Source organism: Adiantum capillus-veneris, chromosome 19, assembly GCF_014529385.1.
Source record: "Adiantum capillus-veneris isolate H3 chromosome 19, ASM1452938v2, whole genome shotgun sequence".
NCBI classification, from domain to species: Eukaryota; Viridiplantae; Streptophyta; class Polypodiopsida; order Polypodiales; family Pteridaceae; genus Adiantum; species Adiantum capillus-veneris.
In genome coordinates, this window is record NC_140949.1 from 32,067,993 (window position 1) to 32,083,406 (window position 15,414).

The following is a 15,414-nucleotide window of genomic DNA, read 5'->3' on the forward strand; positions in this document are numbered from 1 at the left end:
GACGACGACGCGCTGAAAACGAAGATGCTGAAATCTGCGTTTTCCGAGCTGAATCTACAAATGCGGGCCGATCTGACCGTGCGGCGAGGATCTGCCCCGGGAAGGTGAGATTTGCGAGGTTTAGGACTTCTACTGCTGTGTCTGATTGCTGAAAATTGAAAACATTGGTGCTTCTGATGGTCTTGTCACGGAGAATCTGCAAAACGCTAGAAGATCTACTGTTTCCAAAAACGCTAGGCTGATTTGTGGTCTGATGCAAAAACGATATGGATCTGTTGCGTCTGCTAATGCCGGGGCTGATCTTCACTGCAAAAACGTGAAGGACTGATCTTGCTGAAAACCCCTAGCTGTATTGATGCAGAAAATGCTAGGGGTCATTTGCTGCAAAAACGCTAGGTGTCTTGTTGGGGGTCTTGCTGAGAAGGTGCCTGTTGAACAAAGTGTTCCTATTGGCTCTTCTGTCAGAAAGTGCTAGGGCTAGGTTTCTTATGTACTTGGCTTGCTAAATTGCCCTACTCAGTTTCACAACAAAAGTCACTTAAAAAATAATAAGTGAAAATTGGCTAAAATAGGGAAAATAGGTCTATGCACTATAAAAATGCTCTTGATGGGTTCTGACTGTAATCTGATGATCATGCTGTGTGCAACCAGAGGATATGCATCTACTCTTAAGTGTCTGGACATGCATGGTCTGCGAACACTCACAAAAGTGCCAGAACACTTCCTAAGCTAACTGAACTGAACCCTTGCCATGAAGTAGCTTGTCCACGTACACATAGGGTTAGATGTGCACGTGACATATATCGCATGAAGGTGACAATACTGGTAACATATATAGATTTTTTCTCCTTACTAAAGGGGTTTTTTTCATAGAAACTCTGGTAGGTTGACAGTTGTAAATGAATATGTGATTGATAATACGGCTTGACAAAAGCTGAAAGTTTTTTTTGAAGGTATCTAGAGTTGGTATTGAGAAACACTTTATGGCTTCATGGTAATTAGTTAAGCTAGTGAAATTGGAGCCTGACAAAATTGGCAAGGATGTTCCGGTATTGGTACATATCTCAAGCTGATAACTAGGTTACTTTATGCATACTTGGGAATTTGGGCCTAAACAAATTGGCGTAACAATTTTCTAAAAACAAACAAACTTATGGGTTAAAATAAGATACTTGGATCAAAAGGGGTAATGGTCTTTTGATCAAAATGATATATACGTTAAAAATGTTTTTGAAGGTCTTTTGAAACATTGGGATATAAAGAGAACATACAATTACTAATTTTTTTTTTGAAAGGAACTAAAAAACATGAACATTTTTTGACAGTTCAAAAGGGTTGTAAGTTGGACATGGATAATAACTGATATAGTCTATTGACACCTGTAATACACATCCAAGGCTAACGAATTTGTTGTCTTATTTGGATGAATGCAACTCTATCTTTTCTTGGAATTTTTTTTGGCTTAAAGCTATTGTCAAATCAAGATAATATACCTGCGCTTAGCACTTGGGAAGTAATTCTATATTGGATCACTATCATTGTATATTAGAATGAGGCTTCATTCTCATATGCCATGTACAAAGATAATTCTAAGACTGAGTTATTTTTGTACTAATTTTTGCCTTTTCTCTGAAGCCAGCTGTCTTTTGAATGTAAAAGTTCAATTATGTCTTATATATAAGTTAAAACAGCTACACACACGTCCTATACATAGGTTTTTTTTAAAAAAACACTGGGACGTTGGCTTTAGAGACTATCTTCAATCTTGGTTCTATACTTGGATCCACTACTGTTAATTCCTTGATTGGTTGGCTTGTGTTAGGTGGTCCTACATAAGCTAAGATTTTGGTTTCCTGCTCACGGCTTTCATGGTCTTTGACCTTGCCGGTTTAAGGATTGGAGGCCCGGACTAATCATATATACACTTTCTTTCAAGATCACAAACACTTTTAAGTTGACAGCAAACCGTGACCCGGAGAAACATACAAGGATTTAAAAAAAAAAAAGATTTTACCTAAAGGACCAGACTCCTAAAAATGCCCTAGCTGTTAGAACTAGACCTTTTTTGGCTAGACAGGCCAAACATTGTATTACGTACTACCACAAGTAATCCATGACTTACTAACTAATTTTGCCTATTGCAAACCCTTGCTCTCTCGCAAGGCTTGGAACTTTCTTTTGAACCCCTTTCTGTGGCTACCTCTCTTGTCCTCTTTAATGAATGGGTCAAAATTCTAGCTACCTTGGACAAGGACTCCAAAGATGGGGTGAATATGATTGCTTAGTACATAGCCCAATTGCCTATTCTTTCTTTACAATATCAGTAAGAGCTTGCCTTATTTTCGTCTTCTGGAGCTGATCTATCTAACTTTTTGAAAAAATTGTGTGGGCTCAATCCATCTTTTATTAGTGCCCCTGCTGTCCCTTCTATTCCTCAAACCGGTGGAATATTTTGCAGAGATAGCGCAGCTCTTGAGGCTGTCAAGGATTCCAAAACAATCTTTGTTCCCTAAGTGACTCTAATCTTTTAGAGATGGTTTCCAAGATTTTTCCTTTCCTCGCTGTCAGACAGATTGAAATTGAATCCTTTGGTATGGATCATCAGCTTTGGGTTCTTCCTAACAAAGCTTTTCTGGCACCTATGCTTAGCAAGACTTGGGTTTTGTCTGGCTAACCTTCCAGCTGTCACCATTGAGGACTGTGGACTCAAAATTATGAAAGGTGGCCAGTTCTTAGACAAAGAAGAACTCATAAAAGCCCCCTTCAACCTCAACTTGATAGACGACTCCAAGTGCTCTTCTAATACAGGTCTTTCAATATGTACAAAAGGGAACATAGAGTTTGCTAAAAGTAATCTTGATTTCTACGAGAATCCATTTGGAATGTCTTTTGACCTAATATTAAATGTGCTTGTAAATTTCTAGATCCTAAAGCCCCATGTGAATCCAACATTATGTGGTTTGACCATGCTATCTGGTTTATCCTCAATCATTTGGACCAGCTCTTTCCTGAAAAACTGGTGGACTTTCATTTCTCTCTCATCTGCTCCGGGCTTGGTGGCCAGGCCAAACAATTGGTTATTGCTCAAATTGCTTTCAACATTTTTCGTGGGCTTATGCTTGATATCCTCAAGGAATTGAAGCTGAGGAACCTGGGACCTATCTTACTACCTATGCAAATTACAGGGGTGTTAAGAATGTCACCAGTCTTCTTAGCCTTGTATTGATGATGATGATGGTTCCCCCTCACTGAAAAGACCAAACTCTCTTGCCACTCCCAATTCTTTCACTTCATTCCTGACTCCCAGCTCTTCCTTTAATTTTACTAGAGGAAAATCTCGTAGCTTGTTGCGGTGTTCCTATGCTCGTGTCAACATCCGGGAGTGGTTTCGTGCAGTTCAGATGAAGGCAAAGTGGAGGTTATCATCTTGGTCAACACAAGTACTTTCATAGCAATTTTTCCCATCAAAACTTCTTGCCTCTAAGGTCATTAGCCGCCCTCCTCTCGGCTTCGGGGACAGATTGGTCTTTTTGCATGCATGGGACGAGGATTTTTCATTAGCAGCTTTTGAGGACATATGTCAGGTCTGAAGTATCTACTAAAACTAGCTTATCCTGAGTTGCCAGCACAATTTTGGTTACTAGACATGTTGAGGCCGATGGGTTCTATCTGTGGCACACCATTCATGCGCTTAGTGCAGACCCAGACATCTGTGCCTTCTATAAAGGTGGCTACTATCCCTTCCACAATCTTTTCAGATACCATCACTTTTGAGTGAAAAGGGGCATTGCACTTGCAAAGGATTGTGGTTACGGGTGAACCAAACCAGTGCCTTGGATATCATGCGATGGGGGCACTTGGTGAGGGTTTGTCCTTTCTGTACAGCAGTAGCAGGACCCCGAGCAGAGTGGGCAACAACAGAGTAATGAGCTGACTCAGAGACAGAGACAAAGACAGAGACAAGCAGGTAGACAGGACATGCACAACCTATCCTTGTTTACTGAAGGGTAGTGAGATAGAGGTTGCAGAGGCAGAGCAACCCTTAGAGAGATGTCACGTGCACATCTAACCCTATGTGTACGTGGACAAGCTACTTCATGGCAAGGGTTCAGTTCAGTTCAGTTAGCCTAGCTTAGGAAGTGTTCTGGCACTTTCGTCAGTCTGTTCCCAGACCGTGCATGTCCAACACTTAGATTAGATGCATATCCTCTAGTTGCACACAGCATGATCATCAGATTTCCATCAGAACCCATCAGAAGCATTTTTACAGTGCTACATTTTTCACTTATTATTTTTAAGTGACTTTTGTTGGGAACAAGGTAGGGCAATTTTAGAAAGCAAGTACATAAAGAAACCTAGCGCTAGCACTTTCTAGCAGAAGAGGCAGCAGGAACCCTGTGTTCATCAGGCAACTTCTCAGCAAGACCCCCCAACGCAGAAGACCTAGCGTTTTTGCATTGCAAGGCCTAGCGTTTTTCACCCAAATCAGCCTTCGCGATTTGGATTGCAGATCAGCCCTGGCAGCAGCAAGACAGCACGACTCCCTAGCGTTTTTGGCATCAAGACCACAAATCAGCCATAGCGTTAGCAGTTTTCCACCGCAGCAGACAGTTTTCAGCCCTACCGTTTTTGCATCAGCATAACACTTCAGCATTTTGCAGATTCATTGCGACGGAACCCCAAGAAGCATCAGCGTTTTCAGTTTTCAGCAGTCGGACTCCGCACTAGAACCCCCGAACCTCGCATATCTCACCTTCCCACAGCAGATCCTCGCTGCACGGTCAGATCTCGCATAGTTTGCAGATTCACCCGAAAAACGCAGATTTCAGCATCTGCATTTTCAGCGCGTCGTCGTCGCATTGTCGCCATCGACATCGTCATCGACATAGAGTCAGAATTCAGCAGATAAAGATTTGCAGATTTCAGCCCTTAGCATTTTCAGATTTCAGCCCGTCTCGTCGTCGTCCTCATCGTCATCGACATCGTCGGCAAGTCCAAATCATTGTAGAGATTTGTGCAATCATAAGTAGACCGCTCTCGCCATAGAGAGTGGGGCCTTCGGAGGAGGGTTTTGACAACATTCTGGTGTCATATTCTTCTCTCTCTCTCTCTCTCTCTCTCTCTCTCTCTCTCTCTCTCTCTCAGTCTCAGCACCTTCATTCATAGTGTTCACCACTTTGTTTGTGTCCATTGCACTCTCTCACTAAAGGAACGGAAGGCTCTCCCTTCCGTAAGTAAAAGGAACCCTTGAGCACAGTTCGGAGCACTCATCTTGAGCAAAGTTCAACATTCAATTCCGCCGCACCTTACAACAGACCTTCGAAGGAGAGATTACTAGACCAGGATCGAGAGGAGGTTCCAGAGCAGTTGGACAGAGGGATAGAGGAGGATCAGCAATCGACGAAAGTTCAGGAGCAGCCTGAGTTGGATAGAGGGATAGAGGAGGATCGGCAATTGACCGCAGTTCAGGAGCGGCGTAAGTTCAACAGGCTTTCGATCTCTTGGAGATGCAATCACGAGTGCCTCTCACAGTAGGCTTCGTTTAGAGGGAGCAGGATAGTGAGTCTTTGCAGTTTGTAGAGGATTTTGACTATTCAGCAGACTTTGCATCTGGAGTAGACATCCCACTCTCTGAGATTTTGCCACCTCAGTTCTTTGCGTTTGGTCCATGGAGATCTCCATATCTTTCTTTGAGGAGTAGGCCTCTATGTGTAGACATTCTTTTCCGAGGCTGTGTATGATATCTTACAGGAGCAGACAATGGTTGAGGCCAATTACTTTATGAATATCAGGCAGTTTTCAGATTTGTTTGAGAGTCAGTTCGGAGAAGCCTTAGGGAAGTTGGTTTGGTTAGAGAGATGTGCATTTTGGTACCTTCCCTTGGCTTTTGAAGTGGACAATGGTGGACAGAGCTTTGGGAATATTTGTCACTATCTAGATAGCTATACTTTACTACCTGGTTAAAGTATCTTTATCCCTAGATGTTTCGTGTAGTTTGTTATGGGATTTTCCCCCATGATCTCGTTGTACATTCGTCACGGTTTTTCCCACATTTCTTGTATATAGACCAGGCCTCACTCTTTTGCCAACACAAACACACACACACACACACACACACACACACACACACACACACACACACACACACACACACACACACACACACACACACACACACACACACACACACACACACACACACACACACACACACACACACACAAAGAGTCCAAGCTTCACTTCGGGTCTTGCTTTTCCCGTTTGCCAGTCTACCCCATTCTTCATGGCGGCTTTGCCGGTCTCGAGTGCTACACACGGTGCTCCATCACCACTTGCCTGTCGCGTGGATTGTACTGGTGACCTGTTGACACGCATTGACTCCAAAATTCACCGCTTGGCACAGCATGCCTTGGTTGGCCGGATGATTGGACAGTCTCCACCTCGCTCTTCTATACGTGATTGGTCTCAGACTGCATTGGGCACCACTCAGGGATGGGTCTCGGAGCTTTCATTCCTTGGTAGAGGCATATTCATGGTACGTCTTTCAGATCCTGCCACTGCCTCAGCTCTCCTGGCTCGCTCTCCGATACTTTCTGATCGCAGAATGATATACTTGACGAGGTGGTATCCCAAGTTTACTACTGAGGAGTTTGATAGTCGGCATCTTATTCCCAGATTCCCTTTGACGCTCTCCTTCCCGGATATGCCTCTTCATTTTATTGATGAGCATCTCCTTCAGATGATTGCTGCTCATTTTGGCATAGTAGTTCCAGGTTCCTGCATCTTCTCATCTGGTCCACCTCGCATTCAGGTCCTGGTGTTTGGGGATACTTCGTTACCAGATACAGTTACTGTGGCTGTGCGTGATAGAGACTACTCTTGCCGAATGGTAGTCACTGGCCGCCCAGGACAGTGCCTACGTTGTCACGCGATGGGACACTTGGCTCGCGATTGCCCCACTCAGCCACACCATCGGCGACAACAACAGCCGGCTCGTGGCACTCAGGCTCAGCCACGTGGTCAGCGTCCACAGCCGGTTCCTACTACTACTACTAGAGCACCTCAGCAGCCTCCGGGTGCTCCATCTGCTTCAGTTCCTACTGAGACTGCATGGCAGACAGTTGGTCGTAACCATTCTTTCCGTCCTCGTCAGCAACACACACCACATGCAGCCCCCAGTGTTAACTCTCCTGCTCCCTCTCAAGTTTCTGCCACTCCCTTACCTCCTGCTTCTCCTCGCCCTTCTTCTTCTTCAGCCGAGGATCACTTACCTCTGCTACCAGCTCCTCCTTCACTTGCCATCCCCTTGCCCGTTCCTACCCCTCTTCCCGAGGTCCCTATTCCCATGCAGATGGATCATTCACCGCTACTACCTCTTCCTTTTCCTCCTCTACCTCTCGCCCTTACTCCCCCCCCTCCACCTTCTGGTCCACCCCCTCCCTCAGCTGCTCATACTTACGTCCCACGCAGTTTCCTCAGCTCTTGCCCTCTTTCCTGGGGAACTCATCGGGCTGAAATGTGTGGTGACTCAGAAGGACCATTGCGGGTGCAGCTCTACCTTATGCATCACAAGCCAGGTTGTGTTCCCTCTTTAATAGGCAGTCGCTCTCAACCTACCCATTCCTTTTTCCTTCCATTCCATGCAGCTCAGGAATGGTCCGAGGATCAGGTTCTGCATTTTGTGCATGCACAAACTATGTCTCAGCTTCATTTATGGTTGTCTACTTCCGCTCCGGATGTATTGTCTCCACACTTTCCGTCATGTATTGGTGGTATGGAATGGAGTGATGTATATGCTTGCTATTCATTGCCTATGATCATTCATGTATCCTCAGATGTGGTGCTTCCTATGTCTATGCGCATTTGGGGTGTCAAAGCTGCAGCATCGGTAATGCAATGTAAACAAGCTGAGGTTCACAGTTGGTGCAATGAGACACCATATTTTAGAGAGGGCTTGCGGGTTGCTTTCCTCCCGCCTGAAGCTCACCCCTTGGATGGCCCAACTGCCTCCAAGAAGATGCGCAGTTAGACAGATTCTTTACCAATTCTTTCATGCAGAGTATGGATTTACATGTAGTTTCTTGGAATGCAAATGGTTTACAGACTTCTCGGGTAAGAGGTTCACGTAAGCTTTTACTTCGCAGAGATTTACACGCTCATGTAGTAGGCACTGTGGATATATTACTCGTACAGGAGCATAAGATTGCCACTCCCTTTGGTAATCTCATGCCCTCAGGAGCTCACACTTTTTGGGAGCCTGCTCTGGGCATTCATGGACCGAGTTGCGGTGTATTTATATCAGTGGGGCCACGTTACTTGGCATCAGTTCAGCAGCATGGCACCCTGGTCGCTGGCAGAGCAATCTATGTTTCTATCCGGATTCAGGATTCTATCATTGGTTTTATGTCAGTCTATGCACCCACTACTCCTCGGGAGAGAGCTACTTTTTGGTCCTCCTTGGTTGCTGCTCTACCTGCTGTAGACTCTTGGGTTGTCGGAGGCGACTTCAACAACGTCGAGAGCGACTCTGACTGGCGATCGATCACTTCTCCAGTTCTATCATCCATTTCTCCCGATGAGCAGCCAGCTTGGGATCGATTTCTTCTAGCTATTCAAGGTGTTGACGCCTAGCACATACCCTCTTTTGGTCACCACCCTGCTACACTTCATTACTCGTGGGGGTTTCAGCGACAGCAGGGAAGATTATTAGAGCGACTTGATCGTTTTTACATTGGGCCTTGGGCAGCAGCTCTGGGTGGATTTACTACTATTTGGCGAGGGACCAGCCTCTCAGATCATTTACCCATCTCATTATTTATCTCTTTCACTAGATCCTTTGCACAGAGACGAGGCTGCTGCATCCCTGACAGTGTTCTCACCACTGAAGTTTTGCAGCAACAGATTCGTGACTTGTGGTCCACGGGTGCTTCTTACAGTGGTCCCCCTGGAGAGTTCCTTGCCCATTGCATTACTCAGTCTAGTATTTAGTGCCGTGATCAAACTGCTACTATTCATCGTCAGTTGAGAGTACGCGAGTCTGACCTCCACATTCCTCTTGGTTCCACACAGCGCTTGCTTGAAGAGTGGCCTCAGGATGCTTATCTCGCTGCTCGACAAACAGAGCTCACAGAGGAAATTCGTCGCGTAGAGGAGGCTAGGTCTGAGTTCACTCATCATGCTTCAGTATCTCACTGGGTAGCTAAAGCTGATCGAATGAATAAGGACTTCTTTGCTGCTCACAAAGAACGCCCTCCTGGCACCACCCTTCGGACTTTGTGTGATGCTCAGGGAACACTTCATATGCATCCTGATGTTATTCTTGATATGTATGCAGATTATTTCGAAGCATTCTTCACTGCTGATGTATGCACTACTGAGGTTTTAGATGCCCGTGAGCAGATATGGCATCACACTCGACGTCGTTGTACAGACACTATGGCAGAGATCTTGTTGGCTCCATTCACACTTGCAGAGCTTTATGTTGCTATCGAGAGTCTAGATCCATCTTCCTGTCCAGGCGAGGATGGCCTCACTAGAGCTTTCTTTTTGACTTATTGGGATGTATTGCAAATACCACTGCTTCGTGGTTGTCAGGATATCTTTGCATCAGGATATATGCATCCGGATCTTTGTTTAGGTCTCATATCTCTTATTCCGAAAGGGGGCGACACCACACAGCTCAGCCATCGCTTGCGACCGTTCTTACCAGATATTATTCATACTTCTCAGACAGGTTTTGTCATGGATTGATGCATATTGGATAATATCTTCACTTTTTATGAGGCAGTAGAGTGGGCCAGATCATCTTCTGAACCTCTCGCTTTTTTCATCCTTGACTTCGAGAAAGCATACGATCGTGTTGAGTGGGAGTTTCTTGAAGGATCATTAGCCAGGATGGGTTTTCCTTCGACATGGATCTCCGGCATTTCCACTCTCTTCAGGACTGCCAGCAGTGCAATTACTATTGGTGGTCGTGTCAGTCGCAGTTTTGAGCTCTCTTGATCTGTCCGTCAAGGATGTCCTTTAGCAGCATATCTGTATCTGTTTGTAGGAGAGACTATGTCCGACTTTCTTCGAGCGCAGAGTCATGCATTTCGTGGCTTGACCATGCCAGTACCTTCAGCTCCGGACCTTATCGATCAGGAGTTTGCTGATGACATTATGCTGATGTTGCGCTATTTGCTAGCAGCTCTTGATGCCATGAGGGAGGCCCATTAGGTTTTTTGCATTGCCAGTGGTGCACGCATTAACTGGCATAAATCTATGGGTTACTGGTTGGCAGTGATGACATACCTACTTGGGGGGTGACTGATGGTTTCACATTGCTGTAGCCGGTCGGACATGCAGATATCTTGGCTTTCAGGTTGGATTAGACATTTCCTCACAGCAGCAGTTTGCACCCGTACTACAGTCTATTCGCAGGAAGCTATGTCATTGGTCTTCACGTCATCTGTCGTTGGCTGGCCGTGCTTTGGTTGCCAACCAGGTCATTCTGGCTACAGTATGGTATACGGCCTCCTGTTGGATGCTACATTCTGGTGTGATAGCTCAGCTTCGCAGACTCGTGCGGAATTTTTTATGGAGTGGCACAGATGGGTCTACTGATACTCGTGCTCGAGTTCGCTGGTCCACGATTATTCGTCCTAGGTCAGCAAGCGGCCTTGGCATTATTGATCCAGAATTACAAAGCCGCGCCTCTTTCCACAGCGACTCCACGCCTCGGCACTAGAGATGGCCATACTTGGCAAACAGGGTTTTGTTTCCTCTTTACGGATGCCCCCTTGTGCACCAGCACTCTCTCACCCTTCATCCGCTCACTCATTCAGATTTGGGTATCCATGCGGAGAGCTATCATACGCTCACCTCCCTCATGCCGTGAAGAGATTGAACGCCAACCTCTCATTTGGAATGATGCAGTTCTTGATTCTTCAGTTAATCCACCCCGTCAGCTTGGAGAGAGGACCCACATTGATTGGGCTGCTTGGGACACTGGCCCTGCTGCCTCTATGCGGTTGTTTCATGAGACACGTATGATGGATGCAGATTTGGTGGCAGAACATTATGACATTGGTCGCGGGGTAACAGACAGACTGCTTGAGATTGACTCCGCCATGTGAGACACGGTTCAGATGCCTCCACATTGTGGCTGGGAAGGCCTCTTTGCTCAGAGCACCCTCTTATTAGTTCGTTTTGACACCATGCTGTTCACAGTTGAGACTGACTACTCTCCGGGGATGCATGCTAGATTGACATATGCTACCACCTCTCCGCACCTTCTCTACAGCGGCGCTCGATGGGAGGCCATGCGAGTAGTTGGCTCTCGCGGGAAGCGTCGTTGTGTTGACCCCTGTTTTGCTTCCGCTGATGCTGCACTTTGGAGGCTTTGGGTGTGGGAGGGTCGTGCCCTATCTCAGCTTTATTGGGACCCAGGAGAGTGGCATTGGCCTCACCCTAACCCCACCGGTGCACATGTATCATTCTTTGAGTACACTGTCAAAATTGGAAGATTCGCATTGCTGAGACAGCACCTAGAGCAGTCCACTCGTATGCGTTTCTGGTTGCATTCAGGTCTCTCCCATGCCTATCTACAGCAGTTTTGGTCAGCCATGTGGGATTTACATGTGGCTCGTCGTATTTCTTTTTTCATGTGGATGATTGCACATGCAGGACTTCCAGTTGGGACTTGGCTAGCTTCTATGGGTCATGATCCGTTATGTACTCGCTGTCCTTCGCGACTCCCTGAGTCACCTGCACACTGTCTTTGGTCATGCTCGTCTTCTCATGTAGTGTGGCTAGCAGTTTGCTCTTTACTTAGCAGAGCTGGTGTTCAGCATGGATTTCTCACTTGGGGATCTGTCTCCTGGTTGATGCGGATGCCCGGACCGCATCTTTTCTACGAGGGCTCAGACACAGATCCAGCTCTTATGCTTACTTGGTTATCGGCGAGGGACTTTGGCTATGTTACCACAGATTGCTTGGCAGGGGGATCCTCAGAGGCGTGATGAAATCTTCTCAGTTATCACTAGCATTGCACTATGGAATGTTTGGAGAGCTCGTTGTCTTCACATTCTCAATGCGGCTCCACAGCTCCTTCCGGATACCCTCACTGCCATTTGGCTGGACATCATTCACACCCTCATTTGGCAGTGGGATTCTTCCTCGGGTACATCTAGAGCAGCCGAGGCTCGTCGATTTGACTTCCTTCGGCGTTGGGCTCGATCTCCACTCTTCTTCACGCTTACAGGTGGACAGATTACATGGCATTATGCACCTCCTCAGTGGTTTCTCCTCCACTCATCATATAGACCACCATGAGATTGTTCTAGTAGAGTTGTCACTATAGTGACTATCACCCTTACATTCAGCTTGTACACCCCACGTGATAGGCCTTTTTGGCATCCGTTGGGGATTATATTGTACTCAGTAATATACAGCCATGATTTTTCCAAAAAAGAGAGAGAGAGAGAGAGAGAGAGAGAGAGAGAGAGAGAGAGAGAGATTTTTTTCTTTGCCAGATATTTTCAAGGCTGATCCCAATTTTTTGGAAAGCGAGAAGAAATATGAAGATATTAAGAAGGATATTTTGGGAGAGTCGTCTAGTGATGATGATGATGATGGTGATAATGGCTCTGGGCAGTCATCTGATGACGATGAGGATGATGAAGATGAGGAGGAAGAAATGCAGAGAATGAAAATCAGAGATGAAACAGAGACTAATTTGGTTAATCTAAGAAGAACAATTTATTTGACAATTATGTCTAGTGTGGATTTTGAAGAAGCAGGCCACAAGCTTCTCAAGATAAAACTGGAACCTGGACAGGAGGTATGGAATCAATTTCTTTGGTTGAATGACATGTCTAAGTAAGGTAAGATAATGATCCTTTTAACTTTAAGAATGGTTCACATAACTGTTCGTTTGTCTTTCAGATGGAACTAAACATTATGCTTCTGGAATGCTGTAGTCAAGAAAGGACATACCTTCGCTACTATGGCCTTCTTGGTCAACGGTTTTGCATGATCAACAGCATCTATCAGAAGAATTTCGACATGTGTTTCATGAAGCAGTATTCCATGATTCACAGACTGGAGACAAATAAATTGCGAAACGTCGCCAAGTTTTTCGCTCATCTCTTGGGTACAGATGCTCTTCCTTGGACCGTGCTGGTATATATCAAACTCACAGAGGAGGACACAACATCTTCTTCACGTATTTTTATCAAGATACTTTGCCAGGTAAGTACCTATATTATTTGTGTGAATGGCTTTTTACTGGCACAATTTTTTGCATGTGGCAGTATGTATGCCAGAATATATGTGTCTGCGAGCTAATGCCATTGTTTTTCCCCTTCAGGAACTGTCGGAGCATCTTGGCTTACGCAAGCTTAATGAGAAGTTGAATGATCCTGAAATGCAAGATTCATTTAAGGGGATATTTCCCAAGGATAACCCTAAAGACACTAGGTTTGCAATCAACTTCTTTACTTCTATTGGTTTGGGAGGTATCACTGACAGTCTACGAGAGCATTTGAAGAATATGCCAAGGCTAATTATGCAGCAACAGAGACAAGTGGATAGTGATTCAGACAGCTCCGATTCCGAAGACATATCTGAGAGTGAGAGCAGTAGCACAGAGAGTGATTCTGGAAGCAGCAGCTCTGGCTCTGGATCAAAGTCAGAGTCGGAGTCGGAGTCAGAGTCGGAGTCCAGACGAAAGCGAAGGCGGAAGTGAGTTCAGAGTTTGGGTTATCAAGGATCAAATGGTGTACACTTTGACTGTATAATAGTTTCTCTTCTTCATATGAAGTGATTGGCCTTGCACATCCCAGGTATCCTTCGTGCATATTGTATCAGGGAATGCTTTGATAGCTGTTACCTCCGTGCTACTGACTGCATTGTTGAGAGTGATCTACATTCGTACGTGTATAAAGAGGGTCATATACATCTGCCAGCTTTCAGCACATATAAGCAAAGCATTCAAAGGTTGTTTCGTAAATGTTGCGTGGTTCTTCTTCGAGCTATCGTTTCCGCGGACACGTTATATCTCATTGGTGCTGTGGCTGCTGTCTTTCTGAAGAATCTCGCAGACTTCCTTCACATTTAAGCGCAGCGCTACTGGCTGACCTGTTGATGTGTAATGCTTTGTTTATTGTGTACGTTGCGGACATGTTTTGGTGTGATTACAAGTGGGAAGGTATGATACAAAAAACAATCGAGGACTTGAGTATAGTGTCTACGCTTCCTTTTTTACCAAATCAGATTGTATGGTATACTCAGTAGAATGCTTGCTTACAGAGCTAGTACTATGGGTCTTTCCACATAGCCATGAGCTAGTTGGAGTTTCATCGAGCGTTTTAAGTTGATCAGAGGGTCTTCATCAATACGAGTTGGCCCGCACTATCTCATATAGCTTTGGTGAGGACTAAAGTAAAGATTGGAAAGTGAACTATGACCATGTGTTCTCGTTGGAATGTTGCCTCATCTTTGTAGACTTGCTAACACATCTCATGAAGCGTGAGTTCATTTGAGAAGTATGATGAGTGGAGAAACAACCAGTCTTGAGAAGAAGTGATAATGCACTTAAAACCTAGCTGACTGCTTATGGCTGAATGTGGGGATTGGCTAGAATTCTACATTAAGTCTTAAGTAAAAGCTAAAGAGGTTTTGGAAACACAGCACCTTTTAATCCGTATGATCTAGGAAGGGGTTCTTGTAAAGAAGGGGGATGCATACTATCTTGGAATTTAATTCTTATAGCTCTCGTGTCTGTTGTGCTTACAAATTCTGTAATGTTGCCGCCTGTTAAGGTTTATGTGTTGGCCAAGCTTAGCCTCTCTCTCTCTCTCTCTCTCAACCCTCTCCTCTCTCTCTCTCTCTCTCTCTCAGCCCTCTCCTATCTTTAGCATCCTTCAAGCATAAGTGTGTGCCCTACGACTTTAGCCCTGTTGTAGTCACCTACCTTGTGAAAAATCACATCTGCCCCACTTGCATCAATTTTAACAGAAGTTGTATTCACTATCACAACACTAGTTGTCTTTGCTATCACTGTTGAACAGTTACCTAAATGATTGAGGTGAGAACTAGACCCTCTAAAGGCCAAGGATAAAGTTGTCGAGGCTTTGATTGAGGATGTGGGAGGGAGGCGGGCAGGTGGGGACATGATTATAAGGTAGTAACATATCGATGCAAGTGCTTTTACTACAGTAATCCCATTCTCCATATTATTCACTGTTTACTTGGCTGGCACAACACCCATCTGGGAAACACTGGAAGAAGGTGAGGCCACTTGGCCAATCCCATCATCTGTGGATGTGTGCTGGGAAATCTGGGCCATTAACATAACCAATAAAATATTGGGTGCATGCCCTTATGAAAAACACACTCTCTCTCTCTCTCTCTCTCTCTCTCTCTCTCTGT

General features: G+C 45.3%; 1 protein-coding gene across 1 annotated transcript in view; it reads left to right on the plus strand.

Moving 5' to 3' along the window:
• The window catches only part of LOC147433786 (uncharacterized), a 34,378-nt gene extending 20,081 nt beyond the window's left edge, over positions 1-14,297 (plus strand). The window contains exons 6-8 of the mRNA XM_086490392.1: positions 12,516-12,823; positions 12,928-13,233; positions 13,352-14,297. Of these exons, the coding sequence (XP_086346518.1) occupies positions 12,516-12,823; positions 12,928-13,233; positions 13,352-13,729 (992 nt within the window). The 3' untranslated portion in view covers positions 13,730-14,297. The remainder of the gene's footprint in view (positions 1-12,515; positions 12,824-12,927; positions 13,234-13,351) is intronic.
• The last annotated feature ends 1,117 nt before the right edge of the window (positions 14,298-15,414 follow it).